Consider the following 15,475-nt stretch of genomic DNA (forward strand, 5'->3'; position numbering starts at 1 on the left):
CTGTTATATTTATCTATATTTATTTAGGGCCTCTTGCTCTAACATTATCTATCTTTGGGATTTTTACTAAACTTTTGCATTCAGATTTGTATAAATTGCAAGTTTACCAAATTTTTTAAATTCTGTAATTCATACGAAGCCCCAAAAAGAGTCCAGACCCCCAGAATTTTCATTTGACATTCATGGATCCACATTCACTCATACTCTCTCACACACTCTAAATGTTTCCCTACCTTCTCTGCTGACCGCTTCTGCCGACCACTTCTACTTCTGCATCCCAGCAGTTCACCTGAGAACAATGTGGAGGTGCTTACAGTGACGTCCTCTCCCCCGATTGGAGAATCGTAGCTCCACCATTTTGGAGGAAGTTGCCGGGTTATGGCGAAGATGCAGATGGAGAAAGAAGGTTAAGGATTGAAGAGAGAAGAGAAGGTAGAAGATGAAGAAGAAGATGCAGAAGAATATATGGAAGAAGATAAAGCAGAGAAGGTAGGGAAACCTTTAGAGAGCATGAGAGTAAACGAGAATGGAAGTGTCAGAGAGTGAATGAGAGTGAATGTGGGCACCAACAAATTTCGTTAATGAATTAAAAATTCCTCCAAATTTTCAGGCAAACCGAATGAGCAAGGGAAAAAATGTTGCCTGAAAATGAATGGGCCAAAAAGAAACCAAACAATTTGTCCAAATCGTTTCTGGCCGACATTTGCTCATGTCCTAAATTCACTTAAGGCATTTGCCATTTGACTTCAATGCTATTAAGATGTGCGGATCCCAATACTGGTCCCTGAGGTACCCCAGTCCTTCCTCTGATCATTCAAACCATTTACACCACTAATTTCCCAACTACTGATGTAAGACTTACTGGACTGTAGTTGGCTGAATCTTCCCTGCTATCCGTCTTGTGGAATGATACGACAATTGTCAACTTCTAGTCTTCTGGAGCTGCTCTTGTAAATAGTGACCGGTTAACTAAGTCTCCTACCGGTTTTGCCAGGACACTCCGGAGCTCTTTTAATAACATTCCCAGTTATCTGCATTATTCATATTAGAGGTATTGTTCATGAAGAATCTTTCAGGCCATTCCAGTGATAGAGATTTAGCCTCGTCAATTTCTTTGTTACACCGCCATTAATTCATCTATGGAGCCGGTCCATCCCACCTCATAGGGGCAGGTGACAGGGTAGTGACCTATTAGCCAGACATGATCTTATTTCAGCATGTGCCTCCCACTCTGTATGAATCATTGTGTCCCCGTTTCTCACGATTAAGGCACATGATTATAGTTCTTTTACAGGCTGTGTAAGCAGCAACTGTGAAACCAAAAAGAAAATCTTTCTAATGAGACTCACAAATCCAGATAACCCACAGATTTAACGCTACAGTGTTGGCTTTAAACGTGTAACATTAACAAGCTTTATATATTCTTAGAACTTTTAATGCATGTGTTTAATTATTCAGCTGGGTCCCCAGGCTCTGCGACTCATTTTGAGGTTTTCATCTACAGATTCTGATCCCATGAAAGCTTCCTAACAAACGCTCTAATATCAGCACTAATGACCCGTGCTCAATTAAAGGAGCCGCCTGTTTAGCAGGAAGAGAAGTCTCTGCTGTCTCTGTGTTGTTATTAAAAACATATACCAATATGGGAAAGGGAGACTCGTTGGCCTGCCTTTACAAACAGTATTGACTTGATGTCACCGCGAACACTGTACAGATGATGAAGTCTCATTATACCGCAGGAGAGGAGCCTTGACGTTGTTAGATCGTAGCTCACACCTGCCTCTTAGATCATCATGGCTTCAAATCCCTTCCTTCCTACCTCTTGCGTTCTTAATCTCCTGCATCGACTCCTTACATCCTTCTCCGGTTTCTTTTTTTTTAACTCAACACTTGACTATTCTTCTCCGTTTCCTCCTACATTTTACTTGTCTTTATGTCCTTTCCTTATGTTTTATGCACAATGCTAAATCTAAGCACTACTTTTATGTGTAGGGTGAGCTTCAGGAAATAATTTCCACCATAACTGGATCCATAGGGTGGCTCTTATGTGGATGTCCTATTCTGCAAGAAGGGCTGAGCTGGCCTCTCAATTCATGGTTAATGTGGAGTGAATTCTTATTATCTCACAGATTTATCTATGTATTATGCAGTCAGTTTAAAAGGTCGCTGTTATGAACCTCCGTAATGCACTCCTGTTGAGTTGAAATGTACTGATTGCAATTATGATGCCCTCTTTCTAAAGTAGTTACGTCAATTAAAATTTCAGTTTTGTCACGCCCTGCCCAACTTATTTCGTATCCAGCAGGACAGAATGTATCCTTCAGGAGAATAACACAAGGCATAATAAGACCTTTGACGATGATGTTCCTGTGCTTGGATACCCTGAACTATTCTTTGTCTTGATCCTTTCTGTGGGACCTCCTGCTTATTGCTGTTTGTAACTTTTTTTTCCTTTTTTATTATTTAATATTTTCATTATTAAGGGTCTGGAATGTTGGGAAGTGCGGAAACACCTTTGGTGGGGAACGATTCCTTCTATGTCATGCTGGCTTCCATCAGCCAATACTCTACTGCCCTCTAATGTCAACTCAAGGCAAAATCTTCAGGTTATACGGCTTGATTTTGTTAGTATTGTGAACCGGGGGATCTTGGCACACAAAAACCACCGAGCCATTTCCAGCAATGTCCATAGCCATACTACCACCAATGAAGATACAAACATATGTATGTGTAGAACGCGATCGAATAGGGATCATGGGCTGGTTAGAGAGATCAGCATGGTCTGAGCTTTTCCAACACAGACCTCAATCACAGCTCCCTCGTTGCCTCCTCGTGGGGCATCAGGATATGATGCCATATCTCAGCATTCTGCCTGAATGTGATGCAAGTTACAAAAAGATAAATCCATAGTCATGGCCACCAATAACAGTGTCTAGATTTGGGCATATTTTTTCAGATACTTTTTCCCTATTACTCATACATGGTGAATGCCAAAAAAATACAATATTGGAGGACCAGCAATAACGTCACCCCTTATTACCAGCAGAACCTTTAACTTCATACATGGGGCATCTGACATCAGCTGGAGCGGAGCCTGGAGGTCAGTCTGCACGAAGGGCTTTATGAACCACTGAACAACAATCAACTTAACTTAATTACAGGAGCGATATAATGGGGAGGAATAATCATGCCAATCATGAGAGTTAAGAGGCCCCTTTGGCCACAGATTAAGATCACTGCTCCCATGGAATACATACTGATGGGGGATTTGAATACTTCTATATGGCTTCTTTTCATTTTTAGTACTCGTTTCAAGTTTTTTTTTCAATGAATACAACTGGAAAATGCAAGCTTTGGGAAACATGAGAGATTTTGTTTTTAACTCAAGTAATGATGTAATATAGCAGGTTACGACAGTTTAGCCTATGGTATTAATACCGTATTAAAAGAAGATATTTTTTTTATATCAAAATATCACAAAGTCGATAAAAGACACAAAACAGCCAAGTAAGGTGAAGAATCCATACCGATGTCAAATATATTTCTTCACAGGAAGGGCTGCGAGGGAATTCACTAAGAAATCAGGACGTACTGGCATATTCTGCCATTACTGCCTTATAATTTTTGGGTTGCCTTTCAGTAAAAGCAGGTAGATAGGGTTAAATTTATCCTGACGCTGCTGATCCAGGGAACTATTTCATCACATAGCTGCAGTTAATGCCATGTCTGATCCCCATAAAAGTTCATGACTTAATATATGAAAATACCGGCTTTTGGTTTCCAAAAAAAAAAGGCTTTTCTCTAAACGAGTCCCCGGCTCTGAATGCCGCGCATAAACACAGTAGAACCTGACGCTTTTATGTTCCTTACTAATACAGTTCTGTTCTTCCACAGATATCTCTATCAGAAAAAGCATATTTTCACTGCGCTTTGCACATTTCTGCCGAACATGCTTTTTAGTTTTGCGTTTTTGTCGTATAAATTACCTGACATTTTCATTAACATAATAGTCCGTGGATAGGGCTGGCCATCGGCCCAACTCAATGTCGTGTTAAACCGGCTATTGAATACGTATTAATAATGGCTTTTTTTTTGGAGGAACATGTGTAAGCCACACCACATTTACAGTGATTCGCTTTCCGAAATTATAGTGTTTTGCCCTAAATAAGCCTATGTAATGTGATTGTGACACTTATGTCTATGCGTGTTATATCTATCTATCGGTATATAATAAATACACTATAGATAGATCGATGTAATTCTGCTTGTGCAAATGTTTTCTCTCGATTCTCCCCAGGCAGGGACAGATAGGGATAGTTACTGTAATGAGGTCATTGATCTCTTTTCTCTTTCTTTTTGTTCACTTGCTAATTTATAGGATTAATTATTTCTTTAGTATCTCACTTCCTTAAACAACATGAAAATTTAAAGCACCACTAACCAAAGTGAGTTACGGCCGCTGCCAATAGAACAGAATAACTCCCAGGAGATACTCGATTCATTCAGAGCCCACAAAAGGAGAATACCGAGATTCGGAGGTATACAGGACTATGCCTATCGCAAACACATGAATAAAAATAGCACCACTCAATATAATCAATATTTGCTATATAGGCTGCTTTACAATCGATTGCAGCAGAATGAGGTTTTCATGGACGGGTTCATGAACGATTCTGGCCGGCTCTACTGTTAAAGCCACAGTATTGTAATCATTTAATAAATATGCTGCCCGTTCCTCTAGGGACACTCAGAATCTGGACATTTAGGAAATGCTGCCCTATTTTAATAGGGAGATACAAAAAAAAACATGGTGGACTGGTGTGCCCAGATTGGGATGCACTGGGATAGACTACGAACATCTACTCTCCCTATACCACTCATCACCATCACTCCAGCAGTGGACGCATATACACTACCATTCAAAGGTTTGGGGTCACTTACAAACTTCTAGTTTTTGAAAGAAAAGCAAATTGTGCCCATTAAAATAACATGAAAAGGATCAGAAATCCAGCAAAGATAACGATGTAAATGACTATTTTTGCCAGAAACATTTGGTTTTTAATAGAATATCTTTATAGGCGTACAGAGGTCCTTTATCACTCCCATCACTCCCGTGTTCCAATGGCCCTTTATCACTCCTATCACTCCTGGGTTCCAATGGCCCTTTATCACTCCCATCACTCCCGTGTTCCAATGGCCCTTTATCACTCCCATCACTCCTGTGTTCCAATGGCCCTTTATCACTCCCATCACTCCTGTGTTCCAATGGCACGTTGTTTGCTAATTCAAATTTAAAAGGTTAACTGAAAACGAAAACCTTTTGTTACAACTAGAAATGTCCTTGTTTTCCATGAAAACAGCTAAGTGACCCCAAACCATTAAGCAGTTGTGTACAGACTGTAAGCTTTACCTTCCATAGTCACCCCTTTACCATGGCTGTTACATATAGCTATTACAAGTGTAAAAAAGAGTCAACATTTTTATTTTTGCCTGTTTATTTTTAATATAAGACTTGGATTTTGTAATGAAAAAAATAAAAATATTAGTTCTTCAGCATATTTATAAAAAAAAAAAAAAGAATCCCTGAATACTTTTTTTGTAATGATTAGACAATTAGGTCAGTGTGGGAAGGCACACAGTCTGTGAGGTCGGGCAGGTGCTGCGGAGAGACCTCCAAATATAGCTTCCAAACCTTAAAAACCCATCGCTGTCCCGGAAACACAGAATACAACATAAAAAAAGGGGCACATTTTGTGCAAACTCCGCCTACAGTTCAGGATTTTTTTTGTTCTTTAAAACATGATTTAAAAAAAAAAATCTGAAATTTAGACACATTGTCAGGATTTTTTTTTGTTCTTTAAAACGTAAAAAGATGCGATTACAGATTTTGTCTTTATAAAAAAAATAAAAACATAAAAAAAATCCACAAATCTGAAATTTAGACACATTGTCACCAGCCTAAACTGCATGGAAAAAATGTCTATTAAAATTAAAAAAGGTATTTTTTTAAGGCACTGACCCCACGTGTAGGAGGGGAGACTATAGAGACTTAAAGATCGTATTTTTGTATTAGAAATGGTTGTATGGCCTATGCACCTGTAAGCAATAGTAGGTTTTGATAATATAGGGGGAAAAACATGGCTTATGCACATTTAAAGGTTTTGGCAAGTTATTTTTGTTCTCTGGAGAAGACTAAATCCCAAGGGTGGAAAAAAACCAAGATCGGTCTGCAGCAATAAAGGAAAACACATGATACGGCAGTGATGGGGATTTTAAAATCCACTCTCGAGTAATATGTTGCGAGGATTAATGAGCACAGAAGTGTCCGGCATTTTCCTTTCTACTTCTGCACTGGACCTGAAGAAAGCAAACCTTAAAGGAAGGCGCAGCAGCCTTTGGAAGACACGTGGTGTGTACGTTTGCACAGTCCCTGAGGGTTTCATTTATTTACACAGCAAGTTCCAAAATCTGATGCCATCGTGTGCAAGAGAGGGAGCAGCTGTTCCTCAGTAAACAGAGGAGAATTCTCCCATCTAGGCAGGTTGTATATGGCCTCAGACGAAGGTGCAGTTTCGTAACGCGGGAAGGGCCAGAGTTCCATCGGATTCTGGGGTACGCATGCTGGGACGGCTCCCAGCTCGCTGAGGTCATAGGAGTCCCACCATCTTATCTATCTGACGCATGTAGACGCTCTTCAAGGGGAGAGAAAACCTTCGCTCTTCAGGGACTCTGTGACACTAAACACGTAAGGGAGTGAGGTACAAAGTATTAGAGTAAATCAACCGCTTTTGTCTGGACAATTTCCCCCATTCCACCCCCTTGGAACCCGGTCTGCACTCACATTGGTGCTGGAGTTTGCTGTGCGAAGCTTGGTCTGAGATAGTTTTTCCAAACTTTTCTCTCCTTTCCCTTCTTCATAAAAGAAGTCATGCCAGGGTGTCTTTCTGAAACGAGGGTCCAGAGGAACCAAATGGCCCTCGGTTGTGAAGAGATACTTGTTTCCAGTTCTGTGCACAGGGTTATCCTCATCAAACAGCTTCATGGAGAGACAAATTGCACAGAATGTAACACAGGGGTAAGAAGGACGAAATTTCCGTAGGTTAAAGACAATCGTTAGGGAAGAGCCGACAGTTAAAGACAAAAGTGTATGCAGAAGAATCATCTTAGATATAGTGACAAACAAATCTTGTCATAACTTACCAAATAAAGATATTTACATGTCTCACTCAAGAAGAAGCTCTCCATTCTATCTTCATGGGACTTCTCAACTACATGGTGTAAAGTAGCATATCCACACCTGAGGTGAGAGGACAATGTTAAAAACCAACAGAGGTAGAGCAGGAACATTACAGGGAAACCTTTCTTTCACCCACTACTTACTTTGCTTTTGCATGTTTCTCCAGGCTCAGGAGGATGTCCATCCCAACATGGAGGTAGAATGGGTTTTTGGTGGCCTACAGAATATCAGAAGATTGCTTAGAAGAGCACTGGGGCAACAATAGAGACAGGGAACCAAAGAGGGAAAGAAAATGAGGGTAGCGACAGCCAGGCAAACCGGTGGGGATCATGAACAAACCTTGACAGGGGAGATGTAAAACCAGACACATAAAAAGATCAGTAGAGGGACACTGTCACATTACAGAAAAGAATAGACAAATCTAACCTGGTACAAGAGGTACGTGGACTCCACCAACTCTGGTCTGAGGGGATAAAACGAGACATCAGGAGCTTGTAGCTGCCAGTTGTATCTTTCAGGAAGCGCTCCATATCTTTTCCAGATTGCATAGTAAAAAGCATGAAGGCAGATAGCATCCTCTATGTCCCCTTTCAATACCTGAGAGAGAGAAGAAGATCATGAAAATGGCAACTTTTCTTTCACATTGGAAATCAGATGATTTGTAATTAAACTAAACATGGCTTCCTGCCACTCAAATTAAAGTGAGAAAACTCAAGCGATGTACCTGAAGCCCAGGAAAGAAAGCTTGCAGAGAGTCAATCCACGTATTCATCAGTTGCCCGTTTAACATGTTCACATTGACATACAGAGGTGGATCCCCCTCGCCCTCGTTACATGATTCTCGTCTGAGAACATACATAATCAGCATGTTAAGCAAACAAACATTAGAAGATCTGACATTTTATTTATTCCTCTGAAGGTTTAATCATATAGATAGTTTTACGTTTTAACACCAACAATCTACCAGGCACATGACAAGCATATCCTGAACGATTATGAGGGTTACACTCAGCAATCATATGCATTAAAGTTCCTATGAGGGCATGAATGTACCGTTAAATTAAGTATAGGTGAAACGGCACATCCAAGCCAGTACTCCTTCTCCAATCCCAACATTTTCTACATACCCTCGTCTGAGGTGGCTCTGGATACTTTTGTAGGCTTCGTTAAACATGCCTAGGTCTTCTTCCTCCCCAAACAAAATGTAGGACTTGAGAAGGTATTCAAAGAAGGAGTCCAGCCCAGCTCCTAATCCACTCTGCTTCCCAACCCAATGCCCAGTCTGTATGTTTACGACATTACCTATAACCAGAGAGAAAAAGTAAGAAACTGCGTACTATAGAACTAGCAAAACAGAAGACAAGACCACCCATGTGGGAAGAGGTCTCACCCAGCAGCCCCGTATCGTTGCTCCTTAAACTCCACAGGGCTCGGACTGCGCGGCGGGCAACCCATTCAAACGTAGAATCCCCCAAAAGCCTGCTTAGAATGCCGAATTCTACCAGCAGTGAACCAGCACCGGCAGTGCAGGTCTCGTTGAGGCTATCTGGTGGGACTCCTTTCTGCAGGTTGACCTGGAATCATGGAGAAGGTAAGGAGACAGAAGACAATGCCGACCTGCAATGTCCATAAATCAGGCCAATCAAGACGACCATGACACCAGAGACTAAACATCGTATTGTGAAGACATGCAGTGGATTCTCCTACCATGAGTCACTTACCCTTGGATAGGGCATGCCTGTCCCGGTATTCTCAAAGGCAGGAAGAAGCCTAACAGCGAGGTCATGCGCCATGTGCAAAAGTTCATCGTTATAATCACTTATTGTCATGTTGCCGAAGGGCTGACTGGAGTCGGTTAGGATGATGTGAGCAGACAGCAGACTACCGAGGATCCTGAGGTAAAGAGTAAAGTTAAGATTGTATACAGGAAACCTATTACTAGGAATGCTTTGCCACCTTCACCCACAGACCTCAGCTTCCGTTAGGTGAAGCAGTCGCTGCTTTTTGGAACAAATACCTCAAACATATTTACACGGCACACGCTATAACTACACTAACGGCTACGAGCTGTGAAGGTGTCAGTCCCCTACTGGGCTTCATACCTGATGGTTGCTTCAAACACCTGAACCGTGGAATCTTTGTCAAAAGAGACCGTGTCTATCACCAAGCGTACGGCTTTCTGGAACTCCGTGGCGTTCCCCATGACCTGCAGAGAAAGGATTATTCACATACACAAAATAGATCTTACCAATAACATAACGAATCTGCACCCTGCGCGTCCCACTTTAATACGCTGCTACATACCTACCGATCTACTAACAGAATAACCTGAAGCAGATCTCATACGTCTCCTTATCAACCGTATAGTTAATGAGGAATGCTGCACTCCAAGCTAATAGGAGTGAAGGGGCTGATTTGAGTGGTGGTAACAAGCAAAAGAGATTAAGGAACAGATAAGGAGAGGAGGAAAAACAGCTTTGGCTTTCCTGATCTCACTAGCCCGTATCGCTGTATTTATTATTAAATGGTTCTTGTCTTCAGTAGGGAAGAGTTGCAGATCTATCTGACGGGGAGACAGGTGTCGATTCTCCACGCAGGCGGACGTTATGGTTGAAACCAACCTCAGGAAGTGGCTACAGCTGTGATACCGACGGCAAAGGATAGAAACCGCGGCGTGAACCAGTCTGAGCTCAACACCGAGGATTATCACAGCGGCCTGATCCATATGCACCGCTGTATACAAAGCAAGACGTCGCTCTCCTCTTGGGCTCACCAAGGGTTAAGCTTGCTTGTTTGTTTGTTTACAAAACACTATGTTCAAGTCAAACTGTTTAGAGTGTGACATCATCATTAAAGATAACGTGTAATAAGAAGCCCCCTTTTGGCTTTAAGAGGACCCTGGAAGGTAACCTGGTATTGGGACCGGCTTATGTGTTCATATATTAATTCTCAGTAAAAACTCAACATATATGAACATCTAACATTAGGAATGTGCTAATAATCTGTATTTTAACGTGTTCTGGTAACACGGGTATAGAGATGGGTTCTTCACAGAGCCTACAGATTGAGGACACATACAGGGCGAGGGTCCAGATCCGATATGGACGTTAGAATGAATCTGTGCGTCTGTCTCAGATCCTACGGAAAACGAGTTCCTTCAACTCACTAGAGGGTCCTCCAAGTGCTCGGAATGGTTCACAGAGGTCATCAAGGGCCGTAGTGCCTTATTGCTACCGTGTTAGGGGCCTTGGAGTAGCGATTCATGGGCTCAAGCCTCTATAGGGTTAATGTTATAGGTATATAGCAGGTAACTCACCGCTAACGTATCCAGAGCATCAATCAGGGTAAGAGAATAGTTTCCAAGGACATCATTGATGTTAAGATTTGAACTGAAACAACACAGTCGAGAGGTGTTAACATACCCCGCATACAGAGCCTGACCCAAGCGGACTCAGTCAGACCGGATACGGATCGATTACATTATAGACATCAGGCTCTCCTCATTTATAACGAGAGGAGAAAGGTGGAACATTGGATGCAACTGCTGACAGAGGCATCATTTGGTAATGCAGCCCCCCCTCCAGTATAAGACCCCCTGTATTTGCTCGCTTGCAGCCACTGATATCACAGAACCAAAAGACCGTTTCAAATTATCCCGGGATCACGAGGAGAAGAGAACGACCACAACTTAACCGGCTGAAGAACACGGACTTCCATATACGCTATTTGATTGTCTTTATGTACCAAGACATATCTTTATTATTAATCAATAATAAATAAATAATATTTAAGTGTTATCTTTATATTTCCAGGGGCCGTTCCCTTAATGTATAGGGGTTTCTTATGGAGTGTCATATAGAATCTCTTACTCCGGGGAGAGGTTTATTGCTTGGGAAGCCACGCAGGTGTTTGTGGTTTAAACCAATCATGACACTATATAACGCATCGGGGGTTATAAAGAAAGAGTATTTCTGGGGCTTTGTTTGAAATACAGTCATATCGCCATAGCAACTAGCAACATATCGCACGTTACACTCATCACTCCATGTTCCAAACTTTGCACCAGTATGACTTTGTATACGTTACTAGCAAGGGTCACAGGGCTGAACAAATCACCCCCAACATTACCAAAGAATTGCTTTATAAGGTGTTTTTAAATGGAGACAATAATTCGCATACAAGACAATCCCTTTATTTTGCTTTCTTACTTTACTGAGAGGGTGGTAGATAGGTGGAACGGCCTTTAAGCGGAAGTGGTAGAGGCTAATAAAGCAAGCTAACTTAAGCACGCATGAGCTAGGCATGTGGGACGAGACCAACGACTTGACGGGCCAAACGGGTCTTATCTGCGGGGATGCCGGTACGATCCGCTCCCAATTTACATAATTCCAATATAAACAGAACGGCCGAGGAAGGCCACTCCAGTCGCACGCGCAGCCGGTGTTATTTCTACAAACAATGGATTAACTCTTTACACAATTATTACCAAAACAAAGATGTTTTGGAGGTTTTTTTGGGCTCAATTATCTTCAGCAAAATATATAACATTTTCCAGGTCACAGACGGCTTTGATTCATTGGCTGACGATCATGAATTCATTTTATGCATATTTTTTACAATGATGATTTTTATGATTATTGTAACTTATGAATTTCAGCAAATTACATAATATCAGCATCATTTGAATGATTTCACTTTTTATGGACTATTCCTACCAATGAATTTGCCTTAAATTAAACCTCAGTAAACAAATAGATTTTCAGTTCCTAAAAATAAAGTATTTTTAGTAAAGAAGACGATGCGCATACAGACTGATATTTAGAACATAAACATCACGCATATAGAAATCACGAAAAATTTATACTTTTTTTTTTCCTTTTTCCATGTTGGGATCTCACTTTACCATTTTTTTTTTTCAAAATATATTCCTATTTATAATTTCTTTTATGATCTGTATATGAGAAAATATATATATATATATATATATATATATATATATATATATTTTATTTTTTATTTTTTATTTTAAACTCTTTATATGGCAATCCAGGAGACAACTACTAAACTACCCTACTAATTAACTCCTACATGTGATAGAAACTTCTTACCTTTGGCCGTGGCTTACAAAATTAACTCTTTATATTCCAATATATAATAGGGTCCAATAGGTTAGAAGGTTAGTTGCCATTGTATGCGACGGACAGTCTATAGACACACTATGCGCATCCAAAACACACAACGCAGACAATAGGCACAAAACACACATTACATGACAAACAGAGCCAAACAGTGCGTGATAAATCACACCCAGCCGGGACAAATAAACCAGGATTGTTTCACAAGCCAATTACTCTAATCCTGCGTTTGAAGGTAGGTTATTCTCTTAAGGACGGAAGAGTTTTAGCAGTTTTGCTAGAACTTATACTTTACTGAGGTGTAGTGGGTAAGTGGAACGGCCTCCCGGCAGAAGTGGTAGGTATTTATACATGGATGGGACAGGCATATGGTTATACTGAATCTAAGACAAGGCGGTTCTAACTACTATAAGGGTCAGGGAGATGGTTATCTATTAAAGATACAGCATTCCGGCAACATTGTTACACTCCTGTGTTGACAAAACAAGGCGAGCAGCCGGCTAACGGGTGTTTGTGTAAAAGTATCCAAGAAGACGGCCGTCTGTTATCGTTTTACGTAACTAACTTTCAAGGTGAAGCTGGATGATTGGCTACAAGCCGCACACAACGGACACAAACACTACAGTCTTTATCTTTTACACATAAATCACACGCAAAGGGATTTATTTTATTTTTTTTTGATAATGTCGTAATCTGTTATTTTAAGGTCTCGGTCGCCGTCTACGAGCTACAGGAGACTTCAAGACATTTTAAAGGGAAAATACATTGTTTTAAAGAGTCGAGTATGGTGTCTGCTCCACGTTCCAGCCCTCTGAATACATTTTTAGATTATAAATATATACACACACACACAGATACAATGCTGATCAGTATCTTACTTAGGAGACTGCACCCTAACACACAATTTGATGTCAGATAAGACCCAATCAGTCCATTTTCCTGATTGTAAAGACTCAAAACTTTATCAGTCCTTGATCTTGTTTTAGATTCAGGAGCCATTTGCCTATCCCATGCATGTTTTAATTCCCTGTACTGGCCTCTACTACTTCTGCTGGGAGGCTGTTCCACTTATCTACCACCCTCTCAGTAACGTAAAACTTCCTTGCATCACATCTAAGCCTCTGACCCTCTAGTTTTGGATTATGACCTCTTGTTCTTGCATTTCTCCTCCTTTGGAACGAGCTCCCCTCCTGTCCGGGTCACTTGGTCACCCAGTCCCACATACAGCGCCAGTTTACTAAAATGACCATCATCCTCAAGACCATGATGAGGCTGCGTGATGGGAATTGTAGTTAACAGCAGCTAGAGAGGACGATATGCAGTATAAAAGTAGGTTATCCCAAACAAGGTACTAACGGGTTTCCGGTGTCCGGGCCGCGTCCTCGGCACCAGATGGGGTTGAGCTCGTCCTCGGGGAAAGCGTATTTCATGTAGTTATCATAGCCGAACGAGAACATGTTCCGGGCCATCTCCCGCATCTCCATGCGGAGTCCGGTGGGGAAGGAGCTGTACCGGCGTCCATAGTCATCTCCGGGGCCCACAAAGAAGCGTCCGTACGTAGCTTTGCACACGGCGGAGACCCCCTGTGCCGCTGCCCGCACCGTATCGGGTGGGATCAGGCCCCGCAGAGCATGCAGCCCAAGACGGAGCAAAAGCAGCCCAAGCAGCACCGAGCACCACCGCATCCCGGGGTAAACACTTCCTGGTATGGCCGCGCCCACCAACTTCCATAGGCGCTTACTCTGCTCTGACACCACCCATCAACGCAGTGCCAACTGATTGGATGGAGGCTGGACCCACGGACTGAGCTCAACCAATAGCTACCCAGCACGTCCCGCACGCCCACAGAACAGCTGAAAGTGTCCATAGAGACGCTTCCGGGTCCTGAGCGCTAAGATGTGTCAGATGCGTACCAGCTGCTTTAGGACTACCACTCCTATCACGATCTGACCTCCTTTCAATGTTTCTGCCCATAGATACAATCTGCCATATATTATTCTTACAGAAGGAACATTTAGGTAATTAACCTTTAAACGTCTGTTTCTGAGTCAGATACTCTAAATCTCATCCCTTTCTGCCTGGTGGCCCCTGGTCCCCGGGGGGGGGGGGCATGCCATGGAGAGTACAGGTGAAGGGCATGGGTAATCTGGGACAGGCCATTATTGAGTTGGCTAGTGCAGGTCCTGTGTGATTGGCCCCCAGGTCCTTTGGCTTAAAGGGGTCCATATGATGCTGGCGCAATCATTCATACACAAAATCGTAACCGCGATCATACCTGTATACCAAACCTGTCAGAAGAGAAAGTGGTTAAGGCGACACCATTATGATCCGACTGGACCTTGTCAAAATGGGGAGCCACCAAAATTCTAGGTCAGTTGCACACAGTTCTAGCTGTTGGTACTATCCTAGCAGAATCAGGACAGTTGGTAATGAACTGGTTGCCCATGCATTCCTCCATATTAGATAGCCTTTAACAAACACACTGACACAGGCATATTCTTTGAACCGGTTTATTTTAATTGTTTCATCTACAACTCACCACGGTGCAGAGTTCTGGCTGGAAATGAATTCAACATCATCTTTGCCATAAATAAAATACATTAAGCTTTGATTTAGAAACAAATTCTGTACAATTAAAATAGCCTATAAAACCCTCAGCTTCAGCGCACTCTAAGGAGGGGGGTGTCAGAGACCAGACCAAAAGAAATTCAAGTATATTTACAAAAAACATGGACATTTACATGCACTTACTGAAGTGTCAGGATAGCTGGGGGGGGACGCGGGACTATGAAGTCTTCACACACACAATCTCCCTTATACCACTAAGGAGACCAGTCAATGCGTTACCCAACATGTCTAGAATGCAACACACAACTGGTGCTAAGAACGTAAGGCACCATGAGAGGTATGGGGGAATTAAAGCAGATGTTACATGGGTCTAAAACAGGTTCATGTTTGAACATTACAACTCTCATGATCCACAGCATACACCAAGTGCATTTACAGGCTCAGGATCATGGGGATTTTGTTCGATGGCTGATTGAAGAGCTGGCTGTTGACTATCCTGTTGATTAAAAGCTCAATTATGTGCATATGACCGACA

General features: G+C 42.0%; 1 protein-coding gene across 1 annotated transcript; it reads right to left on the minus strand.

The window, feature by feature from the left end:
* Positions 1 to 5,477: 5,477 nt before the first annotated feature.
* On the minus strand, positions 5,478 to 14,072 carry EDEM1 (ER degradation enhancing alpha-mannosidase like protein 1). The gene is made up of 12 exons (XM_053469798.1): positions 13,729 to 14,072; positions 10,554 to 10,626; positions 9,340 to 9,443; positions 8,959 to 9,130; positions 8,628 to 8,811; positions 8,365 to 8,539; positions 7,962 to 8,082; positions 7,664 to 7,834; positions 7,381 to 7,454; positions 7,201 to 7,297; positions 6,842 to 7,036; positions 5,478 to 6,737 (listed from the first exon to the last, which is right to left on the minus strand). Exons 1-12 carry the CDS (start codon positions 14,055 to 14,057, stop codon positions 6,648 to 6,650), a joined length of 1,785 nt encoding a protein of 594 aa, XP_053325773.1. The 5' UTR covers positions 14,058 to 14,072; the 3' UTR covers positions 5,478 to 6,647.
* Positions 14,073 to 15,475: the final 1,403 nt, after the last annotated feature.

This window comes from Spea bombifrons, chromosome 6 (assembly GCF_027358695.1).
Source record: "Spea bombifrons isolate aSpeBom1 chromosome 6, aSpeBom1.2.pri, whole genome shotgun sequence".
Classification (NCBI taxonomy): Eukaryota; Metazoa; Chordata; class Amphibia; order Anura; family Pelobatidae; genus Spea; species Spea bombifrons.